Source organism: Pteropus vampyrus, unplaced genomic scaffold, assembly GCF_000151845.1.
Source record: "Pteropus vampyrus isolate Shadow unplaced genomic scaffold, Pvam_2.0 Scaffold653, whole genome shotgun sequence".
In the NCBI taxonomy this organism is placed as follows: Eukaryota; Metazoa; Chordata; class Mammalia; order Chiroptera; family Pteropodidae; genus Pteropus; species Pteropus vampyrus.
This window is the reverse complement of record NW_011889434.1, coordinates 89,453-112,599: the sequence shown is the minus strand read 5'-3', so window position 1 is coordinate 112,599 and position 23,147 is coordinate 89,453. Positions and strand designations below refer to the sequence as shown.

Below are 23,147 nucleotides of genomic sequence, written 5' to 3'. Positions count from 1 at the left end.
TCTTATTTTGAAGTTTAGGAGTTCTTTATATATCTTCTGGATATAAACTCTTTGTTGTTTACACGTGTTGTAAATATTTTCCCACTTCATTTTCTTAACCATGTCTTTCAGAGAGAACTTTTAAATTTTGGTAACTACAATGTCTCTGTACACTCTACTATTATACTACCTTTATTACTACATTGTAAGTCTGAAATCAGATAATGCAATTCTCCATATCTGTGGAGTTTTTTTTTCCCCAGAATTATTTTGTGTATTCTAGGTTTTTTGCAATTCTATATAAATTTTTAGTTAAGCTTGTCAAGTTATACAAAGATGCCTACTGAAATTTTGATTTTAACTACACCGAATTTATAGATCAATTTGTAGAGAATTAATATCATAACAGTACTGAATTCCCTGATGTAGGAGCATGGTTTTTTATACTTATTTTGATCTTTAGTTTCTTTTGGCATTCATTGTTTTAAGTGCATATGTTTCCTTAAATTTATCCGTATTTCATGTTTTTGGAAGCTATCATAAATTATTTACACATGATTTCAATTTCCAACTTTTCATTATTAATACTACTGAGTTTTTGTATATCTATCTATAATTTAAATCCTGCTAAAATCATTTTTATTTCTATAGTAGGTTTATTGTAGACCCCATAAGGATTCTCTAAATACATGATCATGAGATTTAATAAAGACATACTTACTGCCTTTTGAACCTGAAATTTGTGAAGGAATTTTTGTTGTTTAAGTCTGAAAATTCAACAAGGCCCTACTGCAGTACACACTCATTGGCTTACCTCATGAAAAGGCCTAATGCATCTAGGGGCCCCTCACAAGAGGAACTATCAGCTGCCCTGTTCTTTTCCAACTTTTAAAAAAGTGGCTGCCTGTAGAGTCCATATTTATATGACTTAGCAGAAGAGACAGGTGGTTATTTTTTTCCAACTTTAATCTGTTTTTCAAATAAAAAGAACTTTTTCCTTTTTATAAAATTATATATTTTTTGTTTACTATAAAAAGAATAAAATAGAGAGAGGTTATGAATTTTTTAAAATCCATTCTCCTGGGCTCTTTCCTTGACACATCTCTCCTATACATTTTATTGGAGGGAAAATGGAGAGCACTGGCAGCAGAAAGAACAGCAGGTGGAAGGACGCCTGTCCTAGGAGCTTGGGAGGGAAGAGGCGAGTCCCCAGAGCAGCAGCTGGGATGGCCCACAGGCCCCCGAGAAGATACTGCCCTTCCCTGGCAGCAGAGAAAGGCCCAGGAACACACAAAGAAGGGACAACGACAGGGCCCAGGCTGGCGATGTTAAAAGGGACGCGGGGACAGGGGCGGCGACGCGGGCCGAGGGCTCTGCAGGACCCCGAGGGGCAGCAGGGGGGCGGGACGGGGGCGTCGCCGTTCGCGATGACGAGAGACTCACGTGACCCGCCAGCGCCGCCTCGCGCGCGCCTCGCTCGGGCGTCAGACTCGGTCGTCGCTCGCTCCCTTCTCAGTGTCTGCTCGCGGTGTCCCTGAGGGCGTGCGGGCCAGGGGCGGCCCCAAGAGGCGGAGGCGGAGGCGGAGGGGGAGCAGGAGCAGGTAAAGGATCCCGAGGTGCTCCCCGGGGCTGGTGCGGACAGCCGGCCCGGCCCGTGGAGCCCTCGGGGCGGGGGCGTCGGGCTGCCCCGGGGCGAAGCAGTGCAGAGACCGCAGCCACCACGCCCTGCCGCGGCCCCGCGTGTGGCCGCAGAACACGGTGGGCCTTTCTGGGGGGGGCGGTGGAGGGGACCGGGGCTGGACGGCCCAAGGCGACGACCCTTCGGAAACACCTGCTTCTGGGTCCCCCGCCCCGCCCCGCCCCGTCCTTCTTGGTGTCGAAAATAGTGGTCAGCGCGGGGGCGGGGACGGCGGCGGGTGGTGCGCCGAGCGCTCGGCTGCAGTGGTCCCCGCTCCCCCACCCCGGCCCTCCGCAGGTCTGCGGGTCCAAGTGTCGCGGCGGCGCACTCGCGGCGAGAATCGGGAGGCGGAGGAGACGGCAAGGATAGGCCCAGGTGGGTGCGAGGGACGGCGGTGGCGGGCAGGGGTGGGCAACGAGTGGAGAGCAACCTCCGAGACCCCAGATCCTTCCCCGCGCCGCGTCCTCCATTTTGGTGCCTGCAGAGGCTTGGGCATGGATCGGCAGGGAAAATGGTGGGTTTGGGATGAGGGAGGGGACGGGAACCAGAGGGAAGGGGGAGAAATGAGACTGGGGGCCCCCTAGAGGGCGTACGGAGCCTCTCAGGTGGGAAACATGCAATTTTAAAAAGCCTTTGAAATCCAAGCCTCTGAATCGTAGAAGGTGCGTAGTAGGGCCTCTGTCCTCGGTGCTGATCAGTCCACGAGTGGGGAAAAAGTTCTTTCTCATGTCTCTTGTCTCCTAGGAGTGATGGCGTCGAAAGAGGAACAGGCGGTAAAAAGTCTCAACATGGAAAATGCCAACCAGGAAAATGAAAAAAAGGATGAGAAGAAGCAAGATGCTAATAAAGGAGAGCCCTTGGCCCTCCCTTTGGCAACTGGTGAATACTGTGTGCCTAGGGGAAATCGTAGGCGGTTCCGTGTCAGGCAGCCAATCCTGCAGTATAGATGGGATGTGATTCAGAGGCTTGGAGAGCCACAGGCAAGGATGGGAGAAGAGAATATGGAAAGGATTGGGGAGGAGATGAGGCAACTCATGCAAAAGCTGAGGGAAAAGCAATTGAGTCACAGTCTGCGGGCAGTTAGCACTGACCCCCCTCACCATGACCATCATGATGAGTTTTGCCTTATGCCTTGAATGTTCATGTTTTCCCTGAAGTTAATAGGGCAACACACCTGCTTCCTAAACTTACATGTTTGTGATGTACCTTCATTGTAAACCTTTTGATGTTACTTGTTTCTTATGGGTCTCCTATTACCAGCTTCTAATTGAATGTTGTGTTTTGACCCAATACGTAAGTTTCTGTCAGCAGGGGAGTTTTACCTATTGCATGGAAAGATGCTCATTACATGTTATGAAGTAAATAAAGCAATATAAGAAAGCATTCTCTAGTTTTTACTTCAAATCTTATTACATTTTATAAATGAGCACACAGTCTAAGAATACATAAAGTAAAAAAGTGTTCATCTCCTTATAGCAATTATTTTTCTCATTTAAAAAAAAAAAACATTACTTAAAGAGCTAGACCACCTGATAAAAACAATGTGAGCACTTATTAACACTTGTGTTAGAATCTCAGTTATGGCTAACCTCTCGATCTTTTATTTAGGAGTATAAACCTAATCATGAGACATAGCTCTTTAAAGATCGTATTTATCAAGATGAAGGTGATAATCATCTCCCAGGACTGCTATGTGTACTTGAGGCAATAAGTTTATGAGCTTTTTCCAAGCTCTTGTTCCCATTAGCATATGCATGACCCAACCCCTTAGATACTCCCTTCAGCTATTGGGGAATTTCCCAAATCCATGTCTGTCCTATACTCAGAAATATCCACTGGGCTAAGAGGTGTAGGTACTTATATTTCTCTGTTTCTTTGCCCTATTGCCTTCTCCCTTGAGTATCCTCAAGGTGAGAAAGTCCCACTGATTTCTCTGAAACTTCGAGTGAATTGAGTCCTCAATCTGTCCTATAAAAATTTGGAGAAATTCCTTCTCCTTGTTGAGCTTCATGGAAATAACCTTGACCATCTGGTTCTTTCCTTAGGTGTAGTTCTCCCCCAAGAAACCTACCTAGTTCATTAGACTATTCAAGATGTGTGAGGCAACACAGCTCACTTTCAATCTGAGTTGGCCCTTCTCACACCAGCCCCCTGAAACCTATGAATATGAAGAATTATACTGAGTTGAATGCCAGGAGATGGTGTCAGTGAATTTAGTGGATACCCATATGTGGAGATTTTTATGAGAAGTCCATTGGAGGACTATTGTGTTTAAGTGTCCCAGTTGAACTTGGGAAGTAAAGTTGTTTTGGAGTGTACTAAATAGGTATAAAGACAGTCTTTTGTGGAAATAAACTTAGAAGTTAGGGTTCTAGAACAGAGTTAGCAAAACACAGCCCATAAACCAAATCTGGTCTATTGCTTAGTTTTTTGGTCAATAAGCTAAGAAGAAATTTACATTTTTTAATGGTTGAAAAAAATTGACTTATGACATAAAACTATGAAATTCAAAATTTGGTATACATAAATAAGGTTTTATTAGAATACAGTCATACTTATTAATTTACATAGTATCTGGCTGGTTTTGTACTACGATGGCAGAGTTGAGTAGTTGCCAAAGAAACAGTATGGCTCGCTTGCAAAACTTATATGTTTATTATCGCCTTAACAAAAGTTTGCCAAACTCTTCTCTAGGATATAACATCACAGTAGCACTTAGGAAACCAAAAGGAAACGTGTGTAGGCAGGTGAAAACGAAACACAGCAAACCCCAGAAATGAATTAGATTCCTAAGCAATTCCAAAGCCCGCCCTCTTCAAGATGCTTGAGACACAAGGCACATACAGCAAGACAGGCGTTTATAAAGACAAAGGCTAGAGTTGAAAGGGCAGGAAAACATGAACAGAGAAGCTTCTGCCCTACCAGACTTCTTACTCTTGATTGCCAGTGCTAAAACCTGCTTCTATTGAAACCAGAAGCATTCTGTCTTCATTGGCCTAAGGATATTTAGCAGTTCCTGAAGAGGAACTAGAAATTCACATATGAACCCACGGCATATCATAGTAGAAGATTAGACATGCATATGTTCAGAAAAATGTACACTTCCATGTATAGGCAGATCCAAATTTGCCCTGTCAACTCAGAGAAGGGTGGATTTGAGAAATAGCCCTCTGCAAGCTAGCTTTTGGCCTTTACCATAATGTTTGGATCCGAAAGGACAACTGAGGGAGTAGTATGTAAGTGATCAGGCTCTACTTAAAGTACTCAGGCAACAATCAACCATTAGAAAGTGAACAAAAGGCAGTAAGAGAACAGGGCATGAGGTTCCCTAGAAGGGAACAGCCATATCTAAGGTTATGGCTGTATTTGCCTACTTCTATCATTTCTATATGTTATGTGGCAAGCCTCCTTTTCTCTCTAAGAGTGACTGCTCTTCACAAAAGGGACAAATTCTTCCCATAAGTGCCTAAAATCTAGCGAAGAGAAGGTGCTGAACTCTGGTTCTCAAAGAAAAAGGATGTTCAAAAAAGAGGTTTGAGATGTAGATAGGGATTGGGCCATTGGGGTTTTAGCACTTTATGTACATCTTGTAGATCCTTGATGAATAAAAAACTGAACCAAGGTAAGTATGGATTTAGTGGTATTCAGCAAATGATAAACAGGTATATGTATTTTAATCCTTACATATTTCTAACAAAATTGAGATAATAATGTAGATAACTTTAAAAAAATTTTTTAAGTTTATTGAGGTAACATTGTTAATACAATTATATAATTTTCAGGTGTACATTATAATTTGACATCTGTATATTCTATTGTGTATTTACCAGCAGATAACTTTTGGAGAAAAATAATTATTCGTTCTTTTTTTCTGAAAAAAAAAATTAAGACTATTGAAGGAAATAGATTTAAGGGCCACCTTGTGACCAAAGGAAGCAGTGCAGTTTGAACTTTCTAGTCACACAGAGCAGGGAGTATTCACAGACACTGGACTCTTCCGAGTAGGTCAAATAGCATAGGAAATGCACTTTGGTTAGAAGTGAAATAAAGCCTTCATGTTTTAACCAAGTAAAACATCAAGCCACATTTATGCTTCAAATGAAAATGGAGTAACAAGAACTGTATTTACCTCTCGAATTGAAACAAAACCTGCACCAAATATATATATAAAGAAACCAGTTTTCAGTTATTGAACATTAAATAGTGGAAGACAAAGTTCCATGAGGGAGGAGAAACAAATAATATGAGACATGTTATTGCCCCCAGATTACTGTGCATTGTAGAATTTATAATATACGTGGAAGTAAAATGTATGTAAACAATAGCACAAAAGCCAGGAGAGGGGGAATGGAAGCACACAATTTTAAAGTTCTTATTCCATACATTAATGTTACTCGATGGTAGATTCTGAAGTGTTAAAAATGTATGTTATAAATTTCAAAACGACCATGAAAAAAGTTGTAGCTAATAAGCCAACATAAGAGATAAAATTGAATCTTCAATATACTCAATCAAAAAAATGTTAGAGGAAGAGAACAAAGACCAGAAGGGACAAATGAAAACAAATAGCAAGAAGGTTGATTTAAATGCGAACATATTAATATCAATAATTACATCACTGTAAATTGTCCAAACACCTCAATTTTAAAACAGAGATTGTCAGATTTTATAGATAAGGAAGGCACAAATATATGCTGCCTATAAGAACCCTATTTTAAATTTAAAGATACAGATAATTAAAGGAGTGAAAAATGATGGACAATCTTAACACCAATCAAAACAAAGCTCGAGTGGCTATATTGATATCAGATACAATAAATTTCAGAGCAAAGAATAGTACCAGGGATATTATGGTCATAGAATGTCATTACATAGTTTTAAGTGGTGAGTTTGTCAAGAGGAAATAATCCTAAAAATTCACATATTACAGTACTTCAAAAAATATATGGAGCAAAAACTGATAGAACTGCGAGGAAAAACAGACAAGCCCACAATTATAGTCAGAGATTTCAACACTTTTTCTAAAAAATTGATTGAACAAGTAGACAGAAAATCAGCAAGTCCATATAAGACTTGAACAACACCTTGAACCAATTTATTTAGTTGACAATTGTAGAACTTGCCACCAACGACAATATAATGTACGTTTGTTTCACATGCACATGGAACATTTACCAAGATAGTCCATATTCAGGGCCATAAAATAAGTCTCGATGTTAACAGGATTCAAATCATAAAGTGTATGTTCTCTGACAATAGTGGAATTAAATGAGAAACTAATAACAGAAAAATCTCTGGAAAATCCCCAAATGTTAAAATTAACCCAAAGAAGAAATGAAAGGGGAAATTATAAGGTACTTTGGACTGAGTGAAAATGAAAACTCAACATATGATAATTAGTGGGATGTGGCACATGAAGTACTGAAGAGGAAATTTATAGCACTAAACATATATATTAGAAGAAAACCAGATAGCTTAAATACATGGAAATTTTATTTAAAATACTTCCTCCAAAGAAAACTCTAGGTTGAAATGGCTTTACTGGTAATTCCACCAAACATTAAGGATGGCATAACACCAATTCTATGCAAAATCTTCCAGAAAACTGAAGAGGGAATACTTCCCAACTCACCTTACAAGACTGGAATTTCCCAGATAACTAAGCAGACAATTATAGAGATGGAATTTAGTGATTACCAGAGTTTAGGGGGGAGGAGGGAAAGAGCTGACTACAGCTATAAAAGGGTAGAATCAGGGATCACTGATATTTCTAGTCTGTAGTAGTGGTCATGCAAATCTACACATGTGACAAAATTGCATAATGTAACTAAATACATAAACGGATACAAGCATGACTAAGATCTTTTGCACGTTTTTTTTCTTTTTATTGTGTTAATATACATAACATTTTTTATCATTTAAAACAATTTAGTTTAATGGCATTAAGTACATTCACATTGTTGTGTAACCATCACCATTATCTATCACCAGACCTTTTCATCATCCTTAAATAAAATTCTGTACCCATTAAACAATAATTCTTCATTCTTATTTGCCCCAAGCCCCAAGTAACCACTATTCTAGGTACCTCATATACGAGAAATCATGTAATAATTGTCCTTTTGTGTCTGGCTTATTTCACTTCACATAATATATTCGAGGATCATCCACGTTGTAGCATGGGTCAGAATTTCATTAATTTTAAGGGTTAATAATATCCCTTTGTATGTCTATACCACACTTTGTTATCGATCCATCCGTCAATGGACATTTGAATTGTTTACACCTTTTGGCTATTGTGAATAATGCTGCTATGAACATCAGACACAAATATCTTAGTTTCTGCTTTCAATTCTTTTAGATATATATCTAGAAGTGGAATTGCTGGATCATATGGTATAATTTTTTGAGGAGACATCATGCCGTTTTCTATATTGGCTATACCACATTACGTTCCCACCAGCAATGCGCAAGGGTCAAAATTTCTCCACATCCTGGTCAACACTTGTTGTTTTCTGTTATTTTAAAAAATTTTATAATAGTCTTCCTAATGGGTATAAAGTGATTTCTTATTGTGGTTTTGATTTGATTTCCCTTATGATTAGTGACACTGAGCACCTTTTAATGTGCTTATTGGCCATTTGTTTATCTTCTTCGGAGAAATGCCTAGTCCATTCCTTTGCCCATTTTTAAATTGGATTGTTTTTTGTTTTTGTTTTTTATGTTGAGTTGTAGAAGTTCTTATATATTTTAGATATTAATCCCTTATCATATGCATGATTTATAAATACTTTCTCCCATTCTGTTTTGTGGGTTGCCTTTTCACTCTATTGATAGTGTGTCTTTTGATGTATGTAAGTTTTCGATTTTGATGCACTCCAATCTATCCATTTTTTTTTCTTTTGTTACCTATACTTTTGGTGGCATATCCAAGAAATCATTGCCAAATCCAATGTTATGAAAATTTCCTCTTAAATTTTTTTCTAAAAGTTTTACAGTTTTAGATCTGATGTTTAGATCTATATTCCATTTTGAGTTAATTTTTGTGTATGGTGTAAGGTAAGGATCAAACTTCATTCATTTGTACTGGATATTTATTTTTCTCAGCACCATTTGTTGAAAAGACTGTCCATTTTCATTGAATTGTCTTTGCACCATGTCAAAATTCATTTGACCTACATGTGAGAATTTATTTCTAGGATCTCTATTCTATTCCACTGATCTATATGTGTGTCTTTATGCCAGTACCACACTGATTAGTGTTACTTTGCAGTAAGTTTTGACATCAGGAAGCTTGAGTCTTCCAAATTAGTTTTTCTATTTCAAGGTTGTTTTGGCTATTTAGGGTCCCTTGAGATTCCATATGAATTTTATGATAGATTTTTCTATACCTGCAAAAACATCATTGGGATTTTGATAGAGATTGCATTGAATCTGTAAATTGCTTTGGGTAGTATTAAGAGTATTGTCTTCCACTCTTTGAATGTAAGATGTTTTTCCATTTATTTATGTCTTCTTTAATTTGTTTCAGCAGTGTTTTCAGTATACAAGTGTTTCACACCCTTGTTTAAATTTATACTGAAATATTTTATTCTTTTTGATGCTACTATAAAGGAATCATTCTCTTAACTTTTTCTTTTCAGATTGTTTACAGTTGGTGCATAGAAACAGAACACATTTTTATGCATTTATTTTGCATCCTGAAACTTTGATGAATTTATTCATTAATTCTTACAGTTTTATTGAGGACTCTAGGATTTTTAACCTATAAGATTATATCATTTGTGACTAGAGATATTAACGTCTTCCTTTCCAATAGGAATGCTTTTTTCTTTCTTGACTAATTGCTTAGGCTAGGCCTTCCAGTACTATGCCGAGTAGAAATGGTGAAAGTAGCATCCTTCTTTTTTTTCTGATGTTGAAAGAAAAGCTTTCAGCCTTTTACTCTTGAATATGGTGTTATTTGTTGGCTTTTCATATATGGCATTTATTATGTAGAGATAATTTCCTTCTATTATTAGTTTGTTACGTGTATAATGAAAGAGTGTTGAATTTTGTCAAATGCTTTTCCTACATCCATTGACATAATCATATTTTTTTCCTTCATTCTGTTAATGTGGCTTATTACATTGGTTGACTTTCATATGTTGAACAATTCTTACATCGAGGAATAAAACTCACTTGATCATAGTATATAATATTTTTAATGTGCTGCTCAATTTGGTTTGCTAGTATCTTTGAATTAATATTCACATGGGATATTGTTCTATAATTTTAATTTCTTGTAGTGTCTTTGTCTGGCTCATAACATACGTAAGTTTCAGGTATACAATTCTATAATATATCATCTGTATATTGCATTGTGTGCTCACTACCCAAAGTCTAGTCTCCTTCTGTCACCATATATTTGACCCCCTTCCCCTCTGATAACCACCATACTGTTGTCTGTGTCTATGAGTTTGTTTGTTTTGTTTGTTTCTTTGTTGCTTTCTGTTTTATATCCTACATATGAGTGAAATCATATGGCTCTTGTCCTTTTCCATCTGACTTATTTCACTTAGCATGGTATTCTCAAGATCCATCCATGCTGTGTTCTCTCATCATGGGAAAAAATTTTTTTTGTAACTATGTATGATAATGAATGATAACTAGTCATTTTTCAATATATACAAATATCTAATAATTACGTTGTACATCTGAAACTAATATGATGTTATATGTCAATTATATCTCAACTAAAAATTAAAAAAAAATAAAGAGCTCAATTTACAAAAGCATCAAAAAGAATAAAATAGGCCCCTTGCTGAGCAGCTCCAAGCCCTGCACTGGTGGCACCTGGCCTCAGTTTCTGACGTGGCCTCTTGAGGCAACTATAAGCATCTGTGGATTGCTTGCTAAATCTTACCAGGTGGCCCCGGAGGGACACAGATTGGGGCTAAACTTGGCCTGTAGCTAGACCCTTCTCAGGACTGTGCCAATGGACACTTACTACACAAAGCCACACTAATAAGACTGGGAGACTTAGGAGCTTTGATTAGTACATAGAAACAGACACAGAAAGACAGCCAAAATGGGGAGACAAAGAAGCATATCCTACATGAAAGAACAGAACAGAGATCCAGGAAAAATGGAGTCAAGCAATCTACCAGATGCAGTGTTCAAAACACTGGTTATAAGGATGCTCCATGAACTTAGGGAAAGAGTAGAGGAACTCAGCGAGAACTTTAACAAAGAGATTAAAAAAAAACCCCATAAAAATGGAAATGAAAATTATAAAAAGGAACCAGTCAGAAATGAAGAATGCAATATCAGAGACGAATGGTATATTAGAGGGAATCAACAGAGTGGAGAAAGCGGAGAATCAAATCACTGATATAGTGAATTGGGTAGTGGAGGACACCCAATCAGTTTAGCAACAAGAAAAAAGAATCCAAAATAATGAAGATAATATAAGGAGCCTACGGGATAATATCAAACGTAACAACATTTGCATCATAGGGGTACCAGAAGGAGAAGAAGAGCAAGAAGTTAAAAACCTGTTTGAAGAAATAATGATGGAAAACTTCCCTAACCTGGTGAAGGAAATGTCTATTTCCATACAAGCCCAGGAAGCTCAGAGAGTCTCAAAAAAGATGAACCCAAAGAGGCCCACACCAAGACACATCATAATTAAAATGCCAAAGGTTAAAGACAAAGATAGAGTCTTAAAAGCAACAAAAGAAAAGCAATTAGTTACCTACAAGGGAGCTCCCATAAGACTGGCAGCTGATTTCTCAAAAGAAACTTTGCAGGCCAGAAGGGCTTGGCACAAGATACTCAAAGTGATGAAAACCCGGGATCTACAACCTATATTACTTTATCCAGCAAAGCTGTCATTTAGAGTCAAAGGACAGATAAAGAGCTTCCCAGACAAGAAAAGGCTAAAGGAGTTCATCACGACCAAGCCAGTATTACAGGGAATGTTGGAGGGACTTCATTAAGAAGAAGAAAAAATATGTATTAAAAACATGAATAAAGAATGGCAATAATTACATACCTATCAACAAGTACCTCAAATGAAAAAGAATTAAGTGCTTCAATCTAAAGATAGGGTGGTAGAATGGATAAAAAAACAAGATCCTTACATATACTGTCTACAAGATACTCACTTTGGGTTAGAAGACACATAGTCTAAAAGGAAGGGGATGGAAAAATATAGTGCATGATGGACCTAGAGGGTATTGCACTGAGTGCAAATAAAGAAAGATAAATGACATATAATTTCACATACATGTGGAATCTAAAGAACAAAATAAATAACACAACAAAAATGGAAACAAACTCATGGATACGGAGAATATTTTGAGGGCTACTAGATGGGAGGAGGGTTGGGGGGGTCAATGAAAAAGGGCAAAGGAATTAATAAGTACAAATGGATAGGTACAAAATAGTCATGGAGATATATAAAGTATAGCATAAGGATTGTAATAATTATGTAAGGAGGAAGAGGGGTACTAGATTTAGTGGGATGATCACTTTGTGAGTTATGTGCATCTCTGATCACTATGCTATATGAATAAAACTAATATATTATTGTATGCTAACTATAATTAAAAAAACTCATTGAATTGTACACTGTAAAGATGAGCAACTAATTGTCTATTATATTTCAATAAAACTTTAAAATATACATTGAATTTTTAAAAAGAATAAAATACTTAAGAATAAATTTAGCCAAAGAGATGTAAGACTTATACACTGAACACTACAAAAGATTGCTGAAATATATTAAAGAGGCCTTAAATAAATGGACAGACATTCTATATTCATGGATTAGAGAATTTAATATCATTATGATGTCATATTCCCCAAATTGATTTACAAATTCAATGCAGTCCCTATCAAAATCCCAATGGCTTTTTCTTTTGTTCTTTTTTTTTTTTTTTTTTTGTAGAACTAGAAAAGCCAATACTAAAATTCATATGGAATTGTAAGGGACTCCAAATAGCTAAAACAATGTTACAGAAGAAGAATAAAGTTGGAGTACTCATACTTACTGATTTAAAAATACACTACAAAATTACAGTGATCAAAATAGTGTGGTACTGGCATAAGAATAGGCATATGGAGCAATGAAATAGAATTGAGAGTCCAGAAATAAACCTATACATCTGTAGTCAAATGATTTTCAACAAGGGTGCCAAACCTATTCAATGGGGAAAGATAGTCTCTTCAACACATGTTGCTGCAACGATTAGATATCATCATGCAAAAGAATATAGTTGGACTCCTTATAATATAGTTTTTTTTTTAATGCTATCTTAACCCAGTTTTGAGGCTTTGACAAGAGTCTGGTCAGTTCCCCTTCTTGGGCAACTGATTAAGTTCATATTTCAACTACTTCACTTACTGGGCTCTCTCGCTCCAGGCTCCTATGTACCAGCTAAGTCCAGGTACCAGACTACTAGGGACAGCCCCTACATTTCAGAGCCTGAGAAGTTGTTCAGATGAGTTAGTTTATCAGGCTCCTGCAAAATCTAACTAACCTCATTCAGTTTACCACACACAAGCTGCCCCCTACAGCTCCAGATTGTTGTAACCTTGTCCTCAGGCATAATCTTCTGTGAGCCTGTCTGGCAACTTTCTCTTATTTGGAACCATAAGTAACAAAGAGTTCTGCCTTTCATCTATCCAGGTGTCATTGTGTTGTATCCTGCCATCAAAAGAAGGAACAGAATGGTGAGGCCACGACTCTTGAGCTTCTTGGGGTGGGGTGGATTCTCTTGGCTTACTCATTGGTTCCAAACCACTGTGAAAGTGGCTCCAGATAGAACTGCCACCTGTCGGCAGGCTTGTATTTTAGACTTATTGCTTGCTCCTGTGTCTGTGGGTGGTTGCCACATCTCTCCTTACCTAAACGTCCTCAGTGTCAGAATTTCCAAAACAAACCATGCTAATTGGCTAAATTCAGGAACTAGATATTGCCCCTGGTGGAGGCCGACCCTAGGACAATAGGAGTGATAGGCCACCTGAGACACACTTTCTGGGATCAGGTGTTCCATTGTTTCCAATCATATCCCATGTTTGGCAGAGGCCTACTTTAGGGTTCTATTACTTACTTGGTATTGTTGTTTATTATTACTGGGAACTGAAATCTGGTTTGCCTGTGTGTTTTGGGCAACCTCTGTGGAAGAAGGTATAAATTGGGCTCCCCCACAGTAGAGAAATGGCAGCCTGGTCTCAATGTCAATGTTACTAAGGAGGGATTAGCAGCCTACATATCTCCTTTGCTGCTACATAACTTGCTTCTATTGCCAGCGAACTTCATGTTCTTTTGGCCTTTAGAGGTATCATGCGCTACACTCCTGGAGACCAGAAGCCCAATGTTTAATCCAAAGTGGGGGCTCTGGGACAAGGAAATCAATAAGTCATACCTATACACACATTGAGAACACCTGCATAAGTTACACAATTGCTTAAATAATGCCAGACCGCTAGCCAGTGTGCTTGGGCCTTAGTAAGTACAGGGGCATATCAACATGCAAAGAAATTGATAGGAAAAGGAGGCTAACTGCCCTGTCTCAGGGAGAGGTTGATATAGCTCTCTAGGTTTAAATCCTAATCCCTGGGAGGTGGATTACGAAACCTTGGAAAGAAAAAACAGCTGCCTAGGAGGCAGGCCAATAGGCTTTTCCCCTCTTTTCTTGTAACACCTAGTAGGTCTGCACCATGAGTTATCAGACAGATACAGAAACTAAAAATCGTGACTTTGGACAGCTAGAAGCCCAAAACCAAAGGAAGAAAGGAAAGAAGGAAGGAAGGAAGAAAATAAAAGAGAAAAGAAAAGGAATTAAAACCCCCAATTATAAAAAAAGAAAAATTTAAACAAACAAACAAATAAATAAAACATCATATCCACTTGGAAAAGATAACCCAATCCCATACCCCAGATGACATCACCCTAACCCAGAAGCTCACCACTGGAGATGATGTTACTTCAGATGAGTCCAAGACCTCATCATTGCAGATGACTTTGCTTCCTACACAGGGGAAGACTTTGTCCCAGACACTGAGACCAGTATCTCAGCAATGTCCATGTACTGCCTTTCTTAAGACACTGACAAATTAGACATAATACATTTATTGTATTTCTTCCTTTGATATTAAGAATTCTATTACGTGTCCTGAGTTTGTTTACTTAGCCCATGACTCTGGTATATGCTTTGCTCTCTGCCAAAAGGTATACACCTTTACACACCTTTGCCTAAAGAAAAATCTTATAGAGGTTCTTACTATCAATGCCATTCTAAAATTAATGGAGATTATTGCTTTCTTTAGGAGGCAAATACCTCTTCAACCACCTGCGGAGAGGACTTCCCACTCCCCAGCACCTTCTCCTACTCCCCACCTCCAACTTTCTACCACTACCTCCTGTACTCCATCTCCTACCATAAACACTGCAACTACTCCTTCTTGGCTACAAATACCATTAATCTTTTCCATATACTTTACTAAACTATCAGTTCATACCCTCTGACAACATAACTACTGGACATGTCACTAAAATAGTTTTATCATAAAAATATATAACTCATACTTATAACACACTTTACTACAACTCTACCAAAGATATTGTTAGAGACCTTGAAAATTTCAGGTCTTTTTTTTTTTTCTTGACTAATTCCATATATATGAAGAACTTGGCTATGGCTGGCTTACAAAAATCCTTATTCTTCTACTCGTTTTCCTCTTACTTAGTACTCTCTTACTAAAATGTTTTCTATGCCGTTTGGGGTAACACATCCTTCTCTCTGTTAGTCTCCTCTACTATTCATGCCACTAAAATACCTCAAATAATCAAGATCAAAATAGATGTCAACATATCGAGAGGTCGACTGTAATATGTTTTTTCATAGAAATGCTGTCTTGACTCAATTTTGAGGCCCTGGCTAGAGACAAGTTTCCCTTTTTGAGATGCTGTTGAAGTCCAGAATCCAACCACTTCCCTGATCGGAGGTTCACACTCTGGGATGCTATGCACCAACCTTAATCACCCAGGGGCCAGGTACCAGATAACTAGGGACAACTTCTATACCCTGGAGTCTGAGAAATTATTCAAATTAGCCAATCCACAGGGATCTTGCAAAATCTAGCTAACCTATCCCACTTATAATACATAAATTGCCCCTTAGAGATCCAACGTGCTGTTATCCAGGTGCCCCTGAGTGGCTCTGTCTGGTAGCCTTCTCTCTTCTGGAGCTACAAGAAACAAAGAGTTCTGTTTTTCATCTATTTGAGTGAGAGTATGTAGTGTCCTGCCATCAAAAGAATCTTTAAATCTTATAAAGCCATATGCGAAAATTAACTCACACTGCATACGAATTAACTCAAAATGGATCAAAGAACAAAATATATGAGCAAAAAACTTTAAAACTCTTAGAAATAAACAAAGGAGGTAAATCATGTCCTTGGATTTGGCAATGTATTCTTAGATATGACATCAAAAGCATGAAAAGCAAAAGAAAAATAGATAAATTGAACTTCATAAAAAACAAAAGTTTCTGTGAATCAAAGGATATGATCAAGAAAGTGAAAAGACAATCCACAGGAGGAGAGAAAATATTTGCAAATCATGGCACTGATAAAGGTCTTGTATCCAGAATATATGAAGAACTCATAATTCAACAACAAAAAGACAAATAAACCAATTTAAAAATGGGCAAAGGGCTTGGATAGATACTTCTCCAAAGAAGATAGATAAATATCTAATAAGCAGATACAAATATGCTCAATATAATTAGTCATTAAGAAAATGCAAATCAAAACCACTTTTTACTCACTAGGATTACAAGAATTAAAAACGAGAATTAAGAATTGTTTTTCGAACAACCAAGTCAACACTTTTAGTCCAATAAAAGAAGAAGAACCAAATCAAAACTTTTAGTCCAATAAAAAAAAAAAAAAGAATTGTTTTTCGAGAATGTGGAGAAATTAGAACTCTTATACATTGCTTGTAGGTAAGCAAAATGTTGCATCACTATGGAACAAAGTTTGACAGTTCATCAGAAAGTTAAACATAAAATTACCATATGACTCAGCAATTCCGTTCTTAGATATATACCCAAGAGAAACAAAAACATACATCCACACAAAAACTTATACACAAATGTTTAAGATAGTACTATTCACCACAGTCAAAAGGTGGAAATAACCTAAATATCCATCAATGTTTGAATGGATAAACAAAATATAATATAGACATACAATGAAATATTATTCGGTCATAAAAAGGAATGAAATACTGTACATGTTACAATGTATATGAAGCTTGAATACATTATGCTAAGTGAAGGAAGCCTGACACAAAAGGTCACATATTATATGATTTGATTTATAGTATACATCCAAAATAGGTAATTCCTACAATTTATCACCAAAAACAAAACCAAACAATATGATTAAAAAATGGGCAGAGGATCTGAAGAGACATTACTTCAAAGAGAATGTACAGATGGCCAATAGACATAGGAAAAGATGCCCAGTGTCACTAATCATCAGGAAATGCAAATTAAAACCACAATGAGATATCACCTCACTCCTGTAAGAATCATCATCATCAATAAATGAACAAACAAGTGTTGGCGATGATGCGGAGAAAAAGAAACCTTCTTGCACTGTTGGTGGGACTGCAAATTGGTGCAGCCACTATGGAAAACAGTATGGAGGTTCCTCAAAAAATTAAAATTATGACCCAGCAATTCCACTTCTGGGTATTTATCTGAAGAAATTGAAAACACTAATTTGAAAAGATATATGCACGCTTATGTTCACTGCAGCACTATTTACAATAGCCAAGATATAGAGCAGCCTAAGTACCCATCAATAGATAATTGGATAAAGAAGAAACTATATACTATGGAATATTACTCAGTTATACAAAATAATGAAATCTTGCCATTTGCAACAACATGGATGGACCTAGAGAAGATTACGTTAAGTGAAATAAATCAGACAGAGAAAGACAAATACCACAGAATTTCACTCATATGTGGAATCTAAAGAACAAAATAAACAAACAAACAAAACAGAAACAGACTCACAGATATAGAGAACAAACTGATGGTTGCCAGATGGGAGGGAGATTGGAGGGCTAGATAAAAAAAGGTGAAGGGATTATTAAGAAAAACAAATTGGCAGTCATATAATAGTCATGGGGATGTAAAGTACAGCATGGGGAACATAGTCAATAATATTGTAATAACTATGTATAATGCCAGGAGGGTACTAGACTAATTGGTGGAATCAGTTCATGAACCACTATGCTCTACACCTGAAATTAATAATATTGAATGTCAACTGTCACTGAATAAGAAAAATATCAAAGTATATTAAAATAAAAAATAAATAAAAATAAAACTTGCATGTAAAAAAATACGTAATTCCATAGAGACAGAAAGCAGATTAGTCATTGCTATTGACTAGGGGAAGGAGAAAATTAGAAGTGACTGCTTAATGAGTATGGAGTCTCATTTGGAGTTGATGAAAATGTTTTGGAACTGTACAATACAGAGGTGATAATTTTACAACATTGTGAATGTACTATATGACACTGAGTTGTACATTTTTACATGGATAATTTTTATGTTAACTTCTCCTAAAAAATATAGTCCTATTTGAAAAAAGTTGTGTATAAAAGTATATTCTCTAGGCCAGTTGCCCTTCATGTTATTTTCTCATATTACATACCCTTTTGAGCATCTAATGAAGGCAATGCATCCTATCGTAAGAAAATGTACACACCCAGTAAAAATGTACATATTTTATCTGTCCTCCACCACACACACACATGCACATTATTTTGAACATAATTCCAGGGGATTCACATGTTTCTTTAGTTAAGAATGCCTGAACCCAAGAAGTAAGTGCTCTCTCTTTAACATGCTTAGCTGTCATTTGTGTCTTCTCCTTCCTGTCTCTTTCCCAAGTAACATCTTTTTCTTCTCTCTGTCCTTCCTCTATCTTGTAGCTTCTGCTTCTTCATGTCGTCAATTTACTCATGTATCAGTGTTACTCAAGTTCCTAGATTACAAATCTTTTCATAAGTGTACATACCCTACTACCTCCTAAGCATATGCAACTTTGCACACCATCTAAGGTGGTCCACATACTTCTTCAGTTAAGAACACCTGGTTTAGGTAAATCAGTATGGTCAGTATGTCAGAGTTCCTTAGACACTGGCCTGACCTGGCTGAGTGGGTGTCAGGATGGATGCAGATTGGCAGGAAGTAACTCTGAAGCATGGCTAGGCTCCTTCTAGGTGCCTTGGAGGTGAAGATACTGCAGTTGAGAGACACATAAGTCTGCACCTCTTAAGTCCAGTGGTAGGCAAGGTTAAGAAAGCTTACACCTGGCACTGTGAATAGGGCAGAGAGCAGGCAGGTCTAGAGACTATCTTTCCAGCAATCAGTTCCCTAGGCTTTATGGAAACCCTCTGTTACAGGGATCTAGAAGGGGTTTGTTCTGGTTTCCTGGTCTTAGAACAGCATTCCATCTCTGCTGGGGTTGAGTTACCTCTGTGGGCATTTAGGGGAGAGAGAGAGGAACCCAAAGGCACTTACTCAGGTCACCACCTTGGTCACTCCTCTCTATATATTTTTGGAATGACCAATAGTCAGATGCCTAAATGCAAAGGATGAGAGGCTCTGGAATGTGAGAAAGGGTCAGGAAACAGTATATTCCTTCCCTCTTGACAAGGTAGGAAAGATCAGAGCATATCTGCATCCCTCAGATCTTCAGCTGCTTTTGCTTACAGCTAAACCTCTGAATGGAAAGAGCCATAGGCCAAATTTTCAAGACTGATGTTGTGTTAGCCACCAGATTCCAGCAAGTCTACCTAGCACTTGGCAGTTGTTTGGGAAGAGTCAACACATGTATTTTTAGCAGAGCGTGAGAGAATCAGCTATTTATGAAAATTAAAATATATATTTAGTAAGTAGCCAATCTAATTTTCTTTTTTCCCTGAGTTTTAAAATAAGTTTATTAAAGAATGTTATTAGGTAGGCATCGATGTTTGATTAGTTATTTTTAAAAAGTTCTGTTTCTCCATGCTGTTTAATAAAGGTAATATAAGGAGCTAGAGAGATAAGCTTCTTTCTATTGAATTCTCTGATAGTATAGCACAATGCAGTCATTTCTGCAAAAAGTCTCTTCTATGTTTCTTTTTTAAAAAACAATGAATAATAACAGAGGTTGGCATAACAAAGCCATTTTTCTATTCATTCTGTAGTATTGGAGCCAGTATTTTTACCATCACAGGCTACAATTTTCACTTTATCTATTTTAATAAGTTCTGTCACCTCTCTGCATTCAACATCATTCAATACAAAAATTCACACATCATCGCAGAATCTGTAAGTGTTTAGAGAGCCCCTGAAGTTGACTGACCCTCTGAGCCGATGCTGAATTTATAGCCTTATCAAACTGAAGCAGAACTTGAAGGGCAAATTGGGGATGATATGTTGAGGCTATACGAGCTCGTCAAGGCTATCCTGAAGACTATTTCCCAAAGTGGTATTTCTATGTGACTGATATGGCTCAGGAGGAAAAAAATTGTTTTTCTTATTCAGTTTTGCATTGATATCCTGTGAGTAAAGTGCTTCTCACTGCAGAGCAGACAGAAACAACACAGCCAGGAGCCCAGCCAGGAGGTACCTACTCCCCCTCCCCCACCTCTTCTGCCGCTCTCGGAAACCGTAGAGCTTGGCCATCGACCTCTCGAATTTTCTACGTGGCAAAAATCAATATTATGAACTTAACTTGGTCTCATAATTTTGGAATCTTGTTGGTTTTTTCCCTCTATCTTAAACACGTTTTTCCTCCAAATGAGAGTAGCTTTATTTAATTTTTTGCTTATAAGACCAACCCATGCTGAGGAGAGTAAATGAAATAAAACTGAAAAAAATATTTAGAAGAAAATAAAATCTCTATTTCAAATACCTGCTTCCTTATCTGACAAACCACTCTGTATCGATTATGCAAAGGTCCAGAGGACAGGAGAAATGAGCATCAATGGCTGAGTGGAGTAGATTCAAGGACTGGGTGCTCTGAGATAAAAAGGAAAAGAAAAAATTCCTCAGAGATAGGCCAATGGCGAGTAGCCCTAGGAGAGGATGCAGTCCCTCCCTGATAAAACAGAACATTTACCACAAGAAGGAGCCACAGTTGACCTCTGGGATTAGCAAAGACCAAAATGAGTGACAGAGCCTCAAGCAGTGAGGGGAGGAGACCAAAGCGGGCCGAGGCGGAAGGGGGCTAGTTAAGGGAAAGCAGTGGGCTGGCTCCTGACGCACTTTCTCCTGCAGGGAGGAGAACTAGGGACCCGAGCCCACTGGTGACGTTTTCCTCACGTGATCAGGAGCCGACGGGTGCAGCAGTCCCTCTCCTCCAGGTACCTGCTCCCTATTTCCGTGGAGGAAGATAGATTTCAGACAGGCACAGAGGGGCAACTTCCCTCTAGCTCTGCAGGTCTGTACACGGCGGGGCGGGGGAACCCTGGGGCCGGGGTGGTAAGGGACAGAGGCTACAGAGGATCTGGTGTTCTTTCCAGATGCCACCTCCTTCTCACCCCCATTCATTTTGGCGCAGAAAATTGAGTGAATGCTGGGGGAGAGGTCAGGGTACTATCTCTTATTTCTCTGGATAAGTTCAGGCTTATGGCAAAAAGAAATGTGAGGAGAAGGAAGCATCTCCCTGGGAATGCTAGAAATCCACCGCAGCTCGTGAGCCCCTGAGATGGGGGTGGCAGAGGGCAAAGACCAGAATGGGTCCAGGACTGAATTCTTTCTGTCCCTCCCCCGATGGCCATCGTTTGATGCAAGAAATAGAGGGCTTGGTGGAAGGAGGTGGAGAGGGGCCAAGGATTGGAATGGGTACCAGTTCCAATCTCCTAGGAGGCAGGATAACTGGATTATGTCTGTTGGAGGGCTGAAGTGGAGGGGGGAGGATGGTGAGGAAATGGCCTTATCCCTGCAGAGGGGCTGGAGGAGGGCACAGCCTGAGATCCCGGGATGAGGGTGGGCAGACCCTGCAAATGGGCCAGGACTAGGCCCTCTGTATCTCTTCTCCTTGTTCTATACATTTTGGAACCAGAAATGGTGGGCTGCAGGGGTGAGGGACAGAGGTCGTCTGGAGACCAGCTCCCTATTGCGGAGGAATGGTTTCTGAACTAGGGGGGATTGAGAGGAGGAAACATAGACCAAAATTTTTACTGAGTTTGGAAATAATTTGTCTCTTGCATTGCAGAAAAACATGTATGTGAAGAGGGAAGGGGTGGCAAGAATGCTCTGGACATTTCTGCCCTGCCCCTGATTCTATCATTACCTTTTTTCAGAGAAATGACAGGCTTTGTGTTATCTGGGCACCCTGGGGTAGGGAATTTGGAAGGCAGAGACCTGAGCCCAGCAGGATCTGCCTTCTGAACATTACTGTCCTGAACCTCACTCATTTTAGTGCAATAAAAAGTGAGAGAAACATTTAGGAGGAGAATTCAGAAACACAGAAACACTTTGAAAATAGTCTTTCTCTGCCATTGCCCATTGGTAGAAAAATAGAAGCTGTTAGGGAGGGGCTGTAGAGGGAGATCAGAGATGCAAGGAAAACGTCAAGGGGTGGCAGGAGTTGGGAAAGTTTTGACAACTAGAGTACAAAAAGAGTCAGTGTCCTTGGCCCTCATTCACCATCTGTCTTCTTTGTCTCTCTACAGGTCTTCAGGTCTGTGGTTATAAGCCCCAACTCAGACAAGAAAAGGAAAGATCTGCAGGATCAGTGAGGTCAGTGGGAGAGGGCAACAGTCCCAGAACCCCTGGGAGTAAGAGTGACATAAGCCTGAGCAGAAGTTGGGGAGGCCACTACCTACCATCCCTCTTCCTAGCCTTCTTATTGCAGTCTCAGAATACATGGCTTCTGTCAGGACCCTATGGGAACATGGTGCTTTATGGCTGATGAGGATAAGGCAGGGGAAACAAGGAAGTGAGAGTTGGAAGTGTGGCATCTGTGAAGCCCCTTGAAATCTGAGAACTAATCATTGTTTTGCTGTGTCTGTAGTTTTATAAGTCTTATAATTGCGGGCAAGGAAGAAAGAAAAAAGAAACCAGCCAGGATTCTTGTATGTCAGTGTAAGTTCGGACTACCCAGCTAAAATTGTTATGGACATAGCCAAGGCCAGAGTAAAGTTCAGGGACAAATCTTCTCTTACACACTTCTCAGTACACCTCACTTAAATGTAGGGAGACACACTTGTAAAAGTTTCTGCAAGGTGGGCTCATGCAAACATTTATGATGAAGTGGGAAGGAAATGAAAAAATGTATGGGTGGGAGTGCACCTGGAAGTTAGGATAGAGTGACAAAAGATCACAAAGGCAAGTACTATCAGGACCTGTATTCCAACACTTAAGTTCTCAGTCTCCTTTTTCTCCTTTTTGTCTCCTAAGACAGGCAAAGGACGGGACATCTC

The 23,147-nt window shown here is 38.8% G+C and overlaps 2 protein-coding genes and 1 pseudogene across 3 annotated transcripts in view; 1 reads left to right on the top strand and 2 right to left on the bottom strand.

Annotated features, from left to right (window-relative positions):
- Nucleotides 1-23,147, bottom strand: part of BEX3 (brain expressed X-linked 3) — a 128,526-nt gene that overhangs the window by 63,814 nt on the left and 41,565 nt on the right. The window lies entirely within an intron of this gene.
- Nucleotides 1,426-3,040, top strand: LOC105309000 (protein BEX1). Its single transcript, XM_011385073.2, has 3 exons — nucleotides 1,426-1,580; nucleotides 1,955-2,032; nucleotides 2,402-3,040. Exon 3 carries the CDS (start codon nucleotides 2,407-2,409, stop codon nucleotides 2,791-2,793), a length of 387 nt encoding a protein of 128 aa, XP_011383375.1. The 5' UTR covers nucleotides 1,426-1,580; nucleotides 1,955-2,032; nucleotides 2,402-2,406; the 3' UTR covers nucleotides 2,794-3,040.
- On the bottom strand, nucleotides 19,864-23,144 carry LOC105309017 (annotated as a pseudogene).